The sequence below is a fragment of the Sorex araneus genome, chromosome 4, assembly GCF_027595985.1.
Source record: "Sorex araneus isolate mSorAra2 chromosome 4, mSorAra2.pri, whole genome shotgun sequence".
In the NCBI taxonomy this organism is placed as follows: Eukaryota; Metazoa; Chordata; class Mammalia; order Eulipotyphla; family Soricidae; genus Sorex; species Sorex araneus.
This window is the reverse complement of record NC_073305.1, coordinates 47,512,864-47,528,943: the sequence shown is the minus strand read 5'-3', so window position 1 is coordinate 47,528,943 and position 16,080 is coordinate 47,512,864. Positions and strand designations below refer to the sequence as shown.

The window sequence follows — 16,080 nt, the reverse complement described above, 5'->3', positions numbered from 1 at the left end:
ACTTGGCAATGCACAGGGGTTACTCCTGGCTCTGCACTCAGGAATCACCCCTGCGGTGCTCAGAGGACCATATGGGATACTGGGAATCAAACCTGGGTCAGCCACGTGCAAGGCAAATGCTCTGTTGCTCCAGCCCCCAGCAACAGTATTTTTTAAAGCCTGTGCTTATTTTGTTATTATTTTATTTTCCTTCCCTTCTTTTGTAGTTGTGATGACCATAGGTTGCATACATTGATTGTGGTGTTCTAGTGTACTGGGTTGCAGTGCATCAGAGATGACACATTTTGTTGGGGACCAGGAATCCCAACGGCAGTGCTTCTAGAATTCAGTTCAAGCCTTTTGGGTGGTGCTAGATACTGAACTTGTGATCTTGTGCTTGCAGAGCAGGTGATTCTTGCCATTGATCTGTCCCTCTGCCCCTTAAAGTTGTTTTAAAAATGAAGATAGTGATTTTATAAGCATGTGGTTATGCATGGTTACCAACCTTGGGCCTTTTTTTTTTTTTTTTTAGGATGGATCCTTGCTACTAACATCTGCTACTTGGAGCCAGCCTCTGTCTGCTCTTTGGGGAATGAAGTCAGTATTTGATATGAAGTACGTATCTACTTTTATAACTAGTATTTCTCTTCTTTGGCATAGGGGATAGTTTGAGCCACACCTGTTGGTGCTCAGGGCGTATTCCTGACTCTAACTCAGGCATCACTCCTGGTGGGCTTAGGGGATCATATGGAATGCTGCGGTTAAACTCACATTGGGAGCTGGGGATCAAATCCATATCGGATACATGCAAGGCAGTTGCCCTAATGCTGTCGCTGTGGCCCCACAATCCTTGATATTCTTAATCAAATAAATACATTCCCAGTAGGTAGGTAGCAGATCCTTCATTAATCCCTGATACTATATGGTCTTCAATCACTTCTGGATGTGGACCCCCTCCCTGCAAAAAAGGGAGGAATCAGTAATCTAAAATGTGTATTTTCTTATGCTTGCATATGATAGTTGCATTCTTTTCTGCTGCATATTTCAAAGGCATATGCACGTGATTAGCCATTTCTTTAACCAAGACATTTCCATTAATTATTTTAGATCTGGGGCAAACAATAGAAGAAGTTTTCTCTGTGGTTTTTGGGGCGTATCTGGCTGTGCTCAGGACTTACTTCTGGCTCTGAGTTTGGATCACTTCAGGCAGGGCTAGTGGGACCATATGTGGTGATAGGGATTCATTATGAGTTGGCCACATGCAAGCCAAATGTACTACTTGATGTACTGTCACTCCAGCTCTAGGATTTTTAATTCTGTCTATATAATATTTTTTTTTGCCTTATTTGAAGCTTTTAGATGTGTATATATGGTTAGGGAAGAGTTGGGGGTTACCTTTAGTTTCAGTTGGTTGAATGAATGTGCTCTAATAGTCCATTACTTTAGTCTTTCTGTTTGTCCATAGGCATTCCTTTACAGAAGATCATTATGTTGAATTCAGTAAACATTCTCAGGATCGGGTCATAGGCACAAAAGGAGACATTGCCCATGTAAGTACTTGAGAATCTACTGCTTTCAAACTAATTCTGTCCATTTGTTTTTATTGCAATCTTCTAGAAAGAATGTGGGCAGCTAGAGTGATATTCTTTGTCTAGAGTGATATTTAGTGATATTCTTTGGAGTAAGAATCCAAGAAGTGAAATACAGTTGTTTAAAAATATATAAGAAAACTGAATATGAATTAGGCAATTTCAGAAAAATGTTAATAGCATAGCAGATATTTTCAAGTTAAGTTTTAGGTGAAGTGAAGTCACTACCTTTATTGAGATTTACTAGGGAGATGATAGAGAAATAAGTATGTCAGGTTTCTAGATGCTGCTTAGAAAAAGAAAGTAGGATAGAAAAAAGAGGGAGGAATTTGCTTGTTGGCAGTGTAATAGTTCTATCACAGATTTTGTTTTATTATAGATTTTATTTTATGTGTGATAGTCAGGGTTACTGATTGGGACATAGTTAAACAGCATCTTGAAGGAAGCATCTACTTATACGTAGTAGAGTATTCTATCAAGAGAATGGCAAGGGAGGTGGGAGAAGAGGACAAGGTAAGAACTGAAGTTGTGTTCAGGGGATATTTATTATGTATTATTTGTAGACTATTGTTAGTACTGTGCCTGAGATGATGCGGAGGTGAGCAGAGCACACATGTCAGGATGTTGTAAAATTGCTAAAGTGTGATTCTGGTTTCAGTGAGAGAGGTTAAAAGTAGGGTTTTCACTTTTCAGTTAAGTGAGCGTTATGCCAGCCCACATGTAGTTGGTGAATGAAGCTGGGCCCAGAAAGTCATAGTGGAGTCAGTGAGAAGTGATGTTGCGAGGCTCTGGGATTTTAAACAAATAGAGTTTGTGTTGCTCTGAGATTTTCAAGTTTAGAATGGGTGTTTGGGAGTTAAGGAGAACAGTCTGGAATGGAGATGAATATAGGAGTTGTCTATGTTAATAGTATTTAGAGTCATGAATTTGGACTATAAAGGAAAATTGAGAAGTGTGGGAATAGAGCCCTGCCAATATTTTGAAGTTTCCAAGTAAGAATATGTGAAGGAAATGAAAGAGTGACCAATAAGTCAGCAGGAGACTCCAGGAAAACATTTTGCCCTAGAAGCAAGGTAAGACAGATTTGAAGAAGGATTGATCGTGTGGGTCAGAAATTACCTTTAATCTAAGAATGTAGGGTCATTGTTATCCTTTTTTAGGAACTAGTTCTGAAAAAAAGGATGAAAATTAGAATGAGTTCATAAAATAGGAAAGAACTCTCTAAGTATAGACCTGTCATTTCAAGGGTTTTGCTGTAGAACAGATGATGTGGATGTAGTAGCAGGGGGAGGAAGAACTGGTAAGGGATGGGTTTCTCTTGAACTTCTCACAAAAAGTTTAAAGAATAGTACGTAGACTCATGAATTTAATACTTGTCAAAAATTTTTTTGGTATAATGTGTGTTTTTCTCAGTTATTTAAAAGTAAGTTGCAAACATCGTAACATTTTCTAAATCCTACAGTGTGTGTATCCTAGCAATAAGGACATTTTAACACATAACCATACTCAGTTGTCAAATTTTTAAAAATTATAGTACCCAAATATCATCTAATAATCATTCCATACTCAGTTTTCTTGATTGTTCCTGATGTGCTTGGTTTCAAATGCTTTTGTTTTTTGTTTTTTGAACCAGGATCCAGCTAAGATTCACATACTGCATTTGGTTGTTATGTCTCACTAATGTTTTAAAGACAAGAACCATTTCTCCAGTTTTCATGACATTGACTTTTGAAGAGACCAGGCTAGTTGTCTTGTCCTGTGATCTGAATTTGTTTGATTATTTCCTTGTCATGTCGCCTTATCTGTTCCTGTATTAAAGGAGGATTTTTTTTTTTTAAGATTAGAAATATTACAGCATGTCTGTAAGCTGATGAGAAAGACCTGGTCTTTGGGATATAAATTACAAACTTTGAAACTTTTGGTATTTGTAGGGCTAAATTTTTTTTTAATATATTGGGATATTTTAAAATATAAAATGTATTTTATTAATGCCTTTTTTCCAAAAAGTAGTTCTTTAAGAGTAATCTATAAATAATTGTTAATTAAGCTATATATAAAGTATCTGAGTTTTAATTTTAGAAACCTTTTGTTTCTTAAAAAGGGTGAGAGGAGGAATAGGGTTTTCTGATTTTGCTGTCTTTTTCTTGTGAGAAATTTGTCACTTCAAATCTAGAGTGGGAACCAGTGTTTAAACTTTGATTAAATGGGTGTGGTCTTCCTCCTTTCTAGTTCCTTTATAATAATTAGTGCTAGAATTTTAGTGGGAATGGAAAGCATGAGAGTTATTTCATATAACTTCTTTCTCAATTTATCAGTGAGTATACTGGTCTGATTTTTCTCTTCCCACCCCTTCTTCTCTAAAGATTTATGATATTCAGACTGGCAACAAGCTGTTGACTCTGTTTAACCCAGATCTTGCCAACAACTACAAGAGGAACTCTGCCACCTTTAATCCTACAGATGATCTTGTCTTAAATGATGGCGTCCTTTGGGATGTCCGCTCTGCACAAGCCATCCACAAGTTTGACAAATTCAACATGAACATCAGTGGTGTTTTCCATCCAAATGGACTAGAGGTTATCATTAATACAGAAATTGTATCCTTTGTATCACGTCTTACTTCTTTTTATTACTTAGTTTGTAATGCAGAATTAGCTTTCTTCCTATTACCTGGTTAAAGTGTTAGTCTTCAGTGATTTCTTGTTGATGTTGGTAAATTACCAGTGTCTTTTACTGAAATGTATTTGTATTTATTTCAATAGCATATCAATGTGTTGAAAACAGTGAGCAACCAGACTCTTACTTAATCCTGCTATTGAGCTGACATTAATCTTCAGGAGGATTTCTTACTATTGCATTATATGAATCAGTTGCTAGACAGAGGCCAAGATGAAGTGCTACCACATTGACAGTAAAGAAGCTCATGTGGCTTTCATATATATGATGATATCATAAGAGATTATAGCATAGTTATTTAATAATAGTATTTTAAGTTTCTTGTTTCATCTTGATTTCATTGCTTTCAGTGCATCTATCCCTAGTAGAGAGGAAAAGTGATGGTTCAGAATGTCCCCCGTGGGTAAAAAGTTTTGTGTAAAGTGATTTTCTTTGACTGTAGCCCTTCTAGTGGGACCTTCGAACTTTTCATCTTTTACATACAGTTCCAGCTCTGGATCAGTGTCGTGTAGTCTTCAACCACACAGGGACTGTGATGTATGGAGGTATAAACCTTTTTTTTTTTTTTTTAAGTTATTTTGTTTCTCTTTCCCTCTTCCCCGACTTAATTTGGAACTTCTTTATGGAAATACCTTCCAAATGTGACTTAGAAAGCATTTGAAAGTAGTCACAAATGCAAAATGATAGCATAAATGGTGACCAAAAAAGATTAAATGGTAGCCAGAGAAAAAAATGAAAATAATGCTGATTTTATAAGGAAAACCCACTGACTTTAAGGATAGCAAATCTTGACTTAAAAAAAAATAGTGCCAGAGTTAGAGCACCTGTCTTGCAAGCCATGTGTTGACAAGTTTGAATCCCTGGTGTTTGAAATGCTCTGAATGTGATCCAGGAAGCTCCACTGTATGAGCCTTTGGCAGTTCTCTTTGTTAGCACAAGCAGTTTCTGGCTGCACCACGGGCAAGTGTATGCAAGCAGCACCAGAGGGAGTGTGAAGCCCTGCAAGCACTGCAACTAAAGTGTTAGAGCCATGGCCAGGAGATGTAAACTCTGGCAAGCACATTGTGTGAGCACTGCAGAGATCCCTGTGTACCTACGCTGAGAGTGTGACTCTGGTAATGAACACAGTGGTGCATTTGTGTGATCACAACTGAAAGGGTTACAAGCCTCTGTGAACTCCATAGCTAAACTTGTAAGCACCACAACCTGATGGTGTGACCTGTGGCAAAAACCACAGCTACAAAAATGTGTGAGTACCACAGCCACAGCTAGACATGCTTGCAACCCCAAGTTTTATAGCAATTATGAGGAAGGAAAGTAGGTGTGAAGGAATCAGTGAAAAGGATAGCAAGTCATTTATTGAAAGAAATTTTGTGCAATAATTTGTCATGTATCATATACTTGACAAACTTTTCCTTTGTTTTCTGTGATTTAGTATGTAATTCATTGGGAGCTAGATGAGAAGCTATAATGTTCATCACAGTTATTACATGAAAGAAGGGTATTTTGAAAGAAAATACAATGCACATGATTTTAAGAAAATTCATGATATCATGATTTTTCCATTAATATTTTCTGCTCTTATGAATGAGAATGTTTCTGATTATAAATAGTTTTTTGCTCTTGCACCTCTTTTTCTCATCCTCTCCCGCCTAGCTATGTTGCAGGCAGATGATGAAGATGACTTAATGGAGGAGAGGATGAAAAGCCCTTTTGGGTCATCCTTCCGAACATTTAATGCAACTGACTACAAACCTATAGGTGAGTTTAAGGGGCAGACATTAACTCTTTTAGTTAATGTCTTTGAGATTCCTTATTTAAAATCCATTTCTGGGAGGAAGTCAAAGTAATTGTTCATAAATATGTTCTTTGCAAAACAAAGAACGTATCTATGAACAATTACTTTAATTTCCTGTGGAGGGAAAACATAAAATCATATCAATAATTAAAGCTTGAGTCTTGCCGTTTTGTTTTCTAGCAACCATTGATGTGAAACGGAACATCTTTGATCTGTGTACAGACACCAAAGACTGCTATCTTGCTGTTATTGAGGTAAAGGGAGCCAGCAGAAATATTGCTGATTTTTCCTGATGTTTAGGGTCTTTGTTTTGTTTGTTTTGTTTTGGGGCCACACTCAGCAGTGCTCAGGGCTTACTTCTGGCTGTGCACTCAGGAATCACTCTTGGCAGGCTTGGGAGACTATATGAGGTTCTGGGGATTGAACCATTTTGGCTGAGTGCAAGGCAAGCGCCCTACCTGCTGTACTATTGCTCCGACCCCTGTGTAGGATCATTTTCAAGTTGAACTAAACATTTTGTTAAAGTTTTCTAAATTGATATGTTCCTGATTGTAGATTATTAGTAGCCTCCTTATTTGATAGGGTATATGGTATAAGATTAGTAAGAAAACCCTGGCTTGAAATACTATGTAGAGTTTCATCTCTTTTCCTGGACTCGCACTGTCATTCCTGCTTTTGAGGAATCTGGAGTTTTTGTTAGAGCAAGGAAAATTTGTTTCCAAGGAAGATGATCCCTTTTATGCCTATATTGCTCAGTACTTAAGCCATATTATCTTTTATTCCCCCTTTCACTACTAAGGTACAATATCTTTAATGTAACTTCAAGAATTTTGTGTATTGGAAGTTTTATTTTATTTATTATAATTAGGTGCTGGGGATTGAACCCAGAGCCTCACACATGCAAGGCAAGTGCTCTGCCACTGAGCCACCTACCAGTCTCTGACTAGTAGCACTATAGCACTGCTGTAGTCCCATTGTTCACCAATTTGCTTGAGTGGCACCAGTAACATCTCCATTGTGAGACTTGTTGTTACTGTTTTTGGCATATTGAATATGTCACGGGTAGTTTGCCAGGCTCTGCCAGCAGGCGGGACACTCTCGGTAGGTTGCTGGGCTCTCCGAGAGGGACTTTGACTAGTATTTGAAAGGTTTTATAGTCTTACAGCATCAAGAGGCATGGATGCTAATGAGAGCTGAAGAGTGGTTTGGACCTTCTAAAACAATTGTTCCTTGAACTGGGTGTTCTCTCGTAGAACCAAGGCAGCATGGATGCCCTGAACATGGACACGGTATGCAGGCTATATGAAGTGGGCAGGCAGCGCCTGGCAGAAGATGAGGATGAAGAGGAGGACCAGGTTAGTGTTCTTTGATATTTTGGGTTTTTTTTGTTTTTGTTTGTTTTGCTAGAGTATTTATAGAAGTTATGCTTTTCCACTTATTGGTATAGGGGTTTTATTTATTTATTTTTTTGGTGTGTGTGTGGGGGCTTTTTTTTTGATGGTGCTCAGGGCTTACACATGCTCTGTGCTCAGGGATCAGTCCTGGTGGGCTTGGGGGATCATATGGGATGCTGGGGATCAAACCCAGGTTGGCTGTTGAAGGCATCCAGCTATATATTGAACTGTACTGTCTCTGGATCTGTAATTTTAATGTTGTTATTTGAACCACACACAGTAGTACTAGTGGGTTTGGGGTTACTACTGGCTTTCTGCTCAAGGTTGTACCCTATGATGCTTGAGGTATCATATTTTTACAGGGATTGAAACTAGGCCTCCTGCATGCTTGCATGCATTAGTTGGTTAAGGTATTTCTCTGGTTCCCCTGTGGGACTTTTAAATACCAACCTTTGCTACCTGTTGTAATATTCTGAAGACCAGACATGTGTAATTTTTCATTGATTTCAGGAGAAAGTTTTTGTTATTAATAATACTTTAACTTGTATGAGGTGGTTCTGTGTGTTCCATCTATAGGTTTATGTGTAGATTACTAGTCTCAGAGTTTGTATTAGGCATCTTGAGCCTATTCTTGGATCATCATTGGAATCCTTTCTGGCTTTAGGATTAGCACTTCCCACACTCCCAGTGTTAGTTAAAAACAGGAAAATGTCACTCTGCTGAGCTGGATTATAGAAATGGCTTAGCTTTGAGTTCTGGTTTGATTTTTATGTTCCTTATTTTATTTTCAGAGTCATAGCACTGTAGCACTGTCATCCCATTGTTCATCAATTTGCTTGAGTGGGCACCAGTAACGTCTCCATTGTGAGACTTGTTACTGTTTTTGGCATATTGAATATGTCATGGGTAGCTTGCCAGGCTCTGCTGTATGGGCAGGATACTCTCGGTAGCTTGCTGGGCTCCCCAAGAGGAATGGAGGAATCGAACCTGGGTTGGCTGTGTGCAAGGCAAATGCCCTATTGGCTGTGCTGTCACTCCAGTCATAGAATGGAGTTTATAGATAAAGAGAAGATTTTGATGCTTTTTAGAAAGTAAGTGTTTTATAGAATGAATAGAGGTGTTGTGTTCAATAGTATCTTAATGATCTTGATTTTTCTTTTTTTCATTGGGGACTTTATTTTGTTGTTTTAGTCTTTTGGAGCCATAACCTTTTGGCTTGGGGATTGCTCCCCAGAGGTATTCAGGATTCTATATGTTGCTGGGGATTGAACTTGGGCCTTCTGCACGCAAGGTATATGCATTAATCCTCAAAGGGGATTTTAATTGGTGGTCATACTATGGAGGTACTTACTTGGTGTGATTTGTCAGCATCAGTTTTTTAAAATTTATCTTATTTTTATAAAGTTGTTCTTAATAATTGATTACATTTAATATTCCAACACTAATCCCACTACCATTATACCTTTCCACCACCATATTTCAAATTACTCCACCCCGTCCCTTAAGCCTGCCCCCAAAGCAGAACATAATAATTCATTCTGTATTGCTTATTATGAATAATCCACTAAGGATCCAAAAACAGTTTCCTTAGAGGAAAGTGTGTGAAAATTGTTATATCACCATGGAGCCAGTAAGCCCTTGTGTAGAGTATGAGATGTTGTGTGACCATGGATGTAACCATGTGCTTCAGGAATTCTTAGTTTTTAAATAAGGTGATACAGCTACAATTAAATTTTTAACTGGATGGTGACTTTGTGGTCCGGAGGCATCTCTGTGTTATGTTGCTCTCTTCCTCTTCTGAGAGTTATTTGTAAGTCTCTGAATCGTGGCCGTTAATAACTTAAATGGCACTAAAGGTAGTTTGTGGACATAACTGCCAGGTTCCTGAAGGTGCTGGGAGATGGGGGAGGTTACCCATCCCCGACTCTGTGCAAGCCTGGAGATTACAGTCACAAGCCCCACATATTTGGGTTTTTCAGCAAATTCCTTCATGGTTGAGGCTCATCTGAGCCTGTGGAGATTGACCGAGAGCATGACAGCAGTTGAGTTCTGGGTGTTTTTGGCTTCCTGGTCTCTTTTGGGGCAGGTGGTGGGACTCACTCATCCCCTTCCACATTGCCCTGGATGAAACAACCCTGGCATGGGGTCCAGTGGCATCTCTGCATTCTGTCAGTATCTTTTTTTTTTTTTGGTTTTTGGTTTTTTGGGCCATATCTGGTGGTGCTCAAAGGCTTACTTCTGGCTGTATACTCAGGGATCACTCCTGGCAATGATTGGGGAACCATACAGGGTGCCAGGGATCTAACGTGGGTCAGCTGCGTGCAAGACTAGCACCTATCTTAATGTTCTATATCTCTGATCCTATTTTCCTGATAATTAATGATGAACCCTTTTTTATATACCTAGTGGTGGTTCATATATTTTTTCTGGGGTGTCTGTTTATCTCTCCCCCCCTTTTTTTTTGCTTTTTGGGTCACACCAAGCGATGCTCAGGGGTCACTCCTGGCTCTGCACTCAGGAATTACCCCTGGCCGTGCTCAGGGGACCATACGGGATGCTGGGAATCGAACCCGGGTCAGCCGCATGCAAGGCAAACGCCCCTACCCGCTGTGCTATCACTCCAGCCCCTCTCTCCCCATTTTTGATAGGAATTGAACCCGGGTCAGCCGCGTGCAAGGCAAATGCCCTACCCGCTGTGCTATTGCTCCAGCCCCTGATAGGATTACTGTTATTTGGTTGTTGTTTGCTGTTGAGTTTTTTTATCTTGTTTTTTTTTTTTTTTCTTTTTGGGTCACACCTGGCAATGCACAGAGGTTACTACTGGCTCTGCACTCAGGAATCACCCCTGGTAGTGCTCAGGGGACCATATGGGATGCTGGGAATCGAACCCGGGTCGGCCGCATGCAAGGCAAACGCCCTACCCACTGTGCTATTGCTCCAGCCCCGAGTTTTTTTATCTTGGATATTAGCCCTTTATCTGATACTATGTGTGTAGATATTTTTTCCCATTATGTAGTGTCTTTATTTTTTGTGTCTTTATTTCTGGTGTCTTTATTTATTTTTAAATTTCATTTTCATGAGCTTGTTCACAGTAATTGATTACATTCAATATTTCAACACCAATCCCACCACCATTACATTTTCCCACCACCATTATTTTGAAGTTTCCCACCACCACTCAAGAATACCCTACAGGCAGATGCCAGATAATTTATTTTGTATTGCTTGTTATGAATAGTATAAGATGCCTGTAAGGGTCTACCTCACAATGATTCATATCGTGGGGCTGCGAAACCAGTCAGTCGCATGCTCCTGGGATTGTAAAAATTTAAATAAATGGGGTCCGGAGACATCCCTACAGTGAGCTTCTCGGTTCTGAGATTCATTTGTGAGTCTCTGGATCATGACTGTTACTGTGCTTACATGGCACCCAGAAGAAGTTAGCAGGCTTGACGGCCAGGACCCCGGAAGGGCGGGGAGATGAGAAGGGAGGCCCAGTCCTTATCCCATGAGGCTTGGCATTTTCATCACTTGTCTTGCATACCTGGGTTTTTCAGTGGATTTATTCTCTTGTGGGGGGGGGCCAGGATGAGCCTGTGAAGGTGACAGTGATTGTGTTCTGGAGGCTTGCGGCTCCCGGGGTTCATCTGGTGCAGGCTGAGAGAGGATACCTGCTCCCATCTGAGGTGCCCTGGTGAAATCACCATGGCGCAGGGTCTGGAGCCATCCCTGCAGCGAGCTGCTCAATTCCGAGATTCATTTGTGAGTCTCAGGTGTCTTTATTTTAGCTGGAGCTTCTTTTGCCATGCAAAAACTTTAATTTGATACAGTCCTATTTGTTTATCTTTATTATCTTTACCAGTATAATTACGTTATTGAAGATTTATTTGATGTTCATATCGTATTCTGCCTATGTTTTCCTGTTTACATTATGGATTTTGATCTAAGTTCAAAGTTTTTAAAAGTCACTTTGAATGACTTTTGTGAATGGTGTGAGATATGAATCCAGTTCCCTTTTTTTGCATGTGGTTACATTTTTTTGAGAACTCTTTGCTACACTTCTTGTAATCATCTCCAAGTTTTATGGACAGTTAATCTAAGGTGTTGTCTTTGGACTAATTCTTTTCCATTGGTCTGAGAGTCTTTAGTCTAGCACTAAATAGTTTTGATTATTGTAGCTTTATGGTATAATTTAAAGTCTGGATCCAGTGCCTTCCCTCTCCCTCTTATTTTATCTTCAAATTGCATTGACTATTTAAGGAATTTTTGTTGTTATTATTCTTATTTTTGGACTACACTGGACAGTGCTCAGTACTCAGGGATCACTTCTGACTGTGTGGGGACTGTATGGGGTGCTGGTAATCAAACCCAGATTAGTCTCATGTAAAGCAAGGGCCCTCCCTGCTGTATTCTCTCTCTGGCCCTTATTTAAGGAAATTTTATTATTCCATATAGATTTAAGTAGAGTTTTAAGCCCTTGAAGAAAGTTATCATAATTTTGATGAGAATTGCATTGGATCTGTATGATATTTTAAGATGATCATTTTGACAGATGCTTATACTTCTAATTCATTGACATGAGCTATTGTTCCATTTTTTGGTATTCTCTGCTACTTCTTTTCAGTAGCGACCGTTTTTCAGTATATTAAGCCTTCCACATCCTGTGTTAAATTAATTCCTAGGTATTTGATGAAAACTGTAATTAAAAAAAATTTCAAATTATATTATGGGCAGAGCACTTAGATTTTTTTTCTTTGACAGCACTTAGTCTAACTAAGGAAGGATGTTTGAGATTTTGGTGTATGTTGGACTTTTTATAGGTTTAAACTATCTTTTAAATATCCTTTGTTACCTGTGACCAAAAAGCTAAAACACAGATTGACCTAAAAGTCCTGTGATCTCCATAGCCTTTGGTGGAATGTTCTAACTAGTTGAATAAGTTTTTATTACAGCTCAGAGATTATTCACTAGTCCCAGAAATGGGTTTCTGACTAAAACAAGCAAGGAAAGTGCCTCTGTATTTGGGTTAGTAGATTTAAGATTAGTGAGTAGAGTTGGAGGAGAGCCTTTTTCTGTTCTTTTTTGTTTGCTGCTTTTTAGTGGGTGGGGAGGAGAGGATCTGGGTCTCCTAAGCGGAGCTAATTGCTTAGTTCCTGGACTTGGTGAAGTTGTGCTGTTCAGCCTGGGAGCCCCAGGGCTATTTGCATGAGGTCCTTTGGGGCCTCACCAGGGATTATACCCAGGGCCTAACACACGCAAGGCATGTGCTCCAGCCCACTGAGCTATTGCTCTGGTCCTTGCTATCTGTGTAAATCATTATCCCTAACTTTCCGTATTGTTGCTGTTTATGAAGCTCTGGGCAAGTCTTCTGAGAACTGTAAAAAGACTGTCTTTATGGAGAAAGTCAAGGAAAAGAGAAGCTGAGCCGAGAGATAGAATCGTAGGTAAGGCCCTTGTTCTGCATGTAGCTGTGGTAGCTGCAAACCTGGTTCAAATCCCTGGTACCACATATGACCCCTTAAACATTTCTAGGAGTCACTTCTGAGCACTTAGCCAGGAATATAGGAACTGTTTGTCAGTGTGGCCCAAAAATCAAAGGAAAAAAAAAGAGAGAGAGAAGAAAGAAAAGACAGGAACTATTACTTTAGGTACTTCAGTAGTTAGAGGACTATTCTTGTAATTATTCTCAATTTTCTTGCAGACATGGAGTGAATGGTTGTGAATTTTAGGTAACTAGCTATGTAAGAGACCACCATAAGGGACAATTTAAATGCTACTGTCTATTATTTTTTTTTGGCACGGGAGGAGGTGGTGGAGTAGTGGTACGATTTGGGGGGCACACACTGAAAGCTTACTCTTGCTCTATGCTTAGGCATCACTCATTGCTGTGCTTGCCAGGAATTGAACTAGGGTTGACTCCATGAAAGGCAAGCTCGTTCCTGGTTGTACTATCTCTCAGGTCCAAGTGCTTCTGTCTTTCCATCCCACCCTCTTCAGGGATGCTTGGGTCAGAGAAAACACTGATTTCTCTTTTATAGTATTGTTTTAATTTTCTTTTGAGAGTTTTAGCAAGATAATTAGAAGGATAGTCTCTCCAGTCTCTTCAGCCCTTACCCAGTAGGACAAGGTGGTTAGGATTTCTAAGTTTTGGTACAAAGGAAGATGCAACTTCCTTGCCATGGAACAGTCAAGACTTAGATAGCCTTAATGAAGGGTTGTTAGGGCTCAGACTGGAAGAGCTTGTGAGATTTCTAATTGGAAGAAAAGTTAGGTACCTTGGTAGGGCGGAGTGGATGAGTTAGCATTGTTTCTGTATTTTTCAAGATCAAGGTATATTGCACTGATACTGTAGTCCGTAGGGATCATCTCATGCTTTTCATGTTTGATGGATATAAATTAGAGAACTTTTCAGCCTTGCTTTTGGCATTTTTGGTTTGTGAGTTTATTTTTATTGGATGATACAAACTTTAAGCAAGTTTCTTTTGTGACATCAACTCTGTTGACATGTCTTCCGAGCATCTTACAGTCATATTTAGCTATTTTTTTCCTCAGTGTCAGAGTTTTCCTTCCATCTCTTCTTATGCCAACTCAATTTGTTCTTTTAAACTTTTCTTTGTTTCATCTTAATTGAAACAAGACTTCATTTTCATAGGAGTCATTTGCTATTCAAAGTTTTGTCCTGATTTAGTTTTCTCTTCTCAGGTTTTAGTTGTTCCTGGTGTGATTTATTTAAATTACTCAGGTATGCAGCACCTGTTACCTTTGAATTTGCCTTTTCACTTTAGCAAATTAAACCCAGAAACTGCCATCTGATTGAATGGTCCAGCAATAAACTGCTTCTTAAATGGTTATTTTAAAGAGTTATGAAAGATTATTGGGGAGTCTTGATTTATGGAAAACAATAGTTAATTCGGTGTGTAACTATAGAACTAGGGGAAGTACACTGTATGTGAGATTTCTCATCTGATAAGTGTGGAAAATCGATGCTAGGTTTAGGGGTGCTTTGAGTTCTGTTGTTGAATTAAGGGATTTTACTTTTTGAATGAAGGGATTTAAGATTTTGTGACATACAAGGATAGAGTTGTCTAGTGAAAATTCAAAATTTATGATTGAGAGGAAATAAGGTAGAAATAAAAATTGTGAGAATCCACTGCTCAGAAAAAGAGATTTTGAAGAGGTGAGCAGGCCAGCAGTGGAGACGAGGATTGGTCAGTTGTCATTGTAGAGAAGCCCCATGATTAGCCATAAAAGTGCTTGTATTTCTTTTTTCTTTCTGTTTAATTTTAGGGACACAACTGACAATGCTCAGGGGCCACTTTTAACTCTGTGTTTAGGGTTCATTTTAGGTAGTGGTGGGTGGGTGGGGAAGCATTCATTTGCTAGAGAATAAAAATCTGGGCTTCTGAATATGTGCTCAGCCCATTGATCTCTCTCTGACCCTTATCATTTATGTATGTGTGTGATTTTTGTTTGTTTTTGTTTGGGGGCCACACAGCATACTCAGGGGTTACTCTTGGCTCTGCACACTCGGGGACCTCTCCTAGCAATGCTCGAGGGACCATGTGGGATGCTGGAGATCACAACTGGGTCAACCATGTGCAAGGCAAGCACCTTACTGGTTATTGTAGTTTCTCCAGTCTTGTTTTCACGATAAACCCTGTGGTGTTCAGGGCTTATTCCTGCCTCGGTGCTCAGAGGTTATCACCCCTGCAGAGTTTAGGGAACCTTATGGGGTGCAAGGGATTAAACTGGGGTCAGCAGCATGCAAGGCAAATGCCTTTACGTCTGTACAATCTCTCCAGCCACAGACTTATATTTCTTTAGGAAGATTTCATGTATGTGTGTGTTTGGTAGGGGGGTTGGGGGGCACCCCTGGTGCTGCTCAGAGCTTACTCCTGGCTTTGCACTAAGGGGTCACACCTGGCAGGCTCAGGGATAGAACCTGGGTCTGCCTCATGCAAGGCAAGTGCCCTATTAACTGTACTGTCTCTCCAGCCCCACTTTAGGAATTTTTTTGTTTGTTTGTTTGTTTGTATTTTGGGTCACACCTGGCGATGCACAGGGGTTACTCCTGGCTCTGCACTCAGGAATTACTCCTGGCGGTGCTCAGGGGACCATATGGGATGCTGGGAATTGAACCCGGGTCGATCACGTGCAAGGCAAACGCCCTACCCGCTGTGCTATTCCTCCAGCCCCCGCCTTTAGGAATATTTTATTCAATATAAAGAAACAGAAAACTTGACACTTGTTTGAAATATTTGCCAGCCACTTTTTTTGGGGGGAGGGGGTAGTGGAAATGTGAGGAGTTTGGACCACATCTACTGGTGCTAGGGCTTAATCATGGCTCTGTTTTCAAGGATCATTCCTGGACAGGCTCAGGGGACCATGTGGAGTACTAGGGATTGAACCAGATCAGTTGTGTGCAAGGCAAGCACCTTATCTGTTACATACTGTCTCTCTGGCCTGAGCCACTTACTTTTTTAAAAAGCACTTATACACACATATATACATATTCTCTCTCCACCCTCACATTTAAATCTTAGTATTCCTATGAAGTTAAATCAACCAAGTGAATCATCATGCTAATAGAGCTTGGATATTTTTTTGAGGGGGAGTTTTCAGCCACATCTAGCTGCTTTGACTG

General features: G+C 39.8%; 1 protein-coding gene across 1 annotated transcript in view; it reads left to right on the top strand.

Annotated features, from left to right (window-relative positions):
- DCAF1 (DDB1 and CUL4 associated factor 1) overlaps positions 1–16,080 on the top strand; it is an 84,970-nt gene that overhangs the window by 59,297 nt on the left and 9,593 nt on the right. The window contains exons 16-22 of the mRNA XM_004615207.2: positions 512–594; positions 1,445–1,529; positions 3,932–4,165; positions 4,696–4,789; positions 5,901–6,005; positions 6,223–6,296; positions 7,296–7,397. Of these exons, the coding sequence (XP_004615264.1) occupies positions 512–594; positions 1,445–1,529; positions 3,932–4,165; positions 4,696–4,789; positions 5,901–6,005; positions 6,223–6,296; positions 7,296–7,397 (777 nt within the window). The remainder of the gene's footprint in view (positions 1–511; positions 595–1,444; positions 1,530–3,931; positions 4,166–4,695; positions 4,790–5,900; positions 6,006–6,222; positions 6,297–7,295; positions 7,398–16,080) is intronic.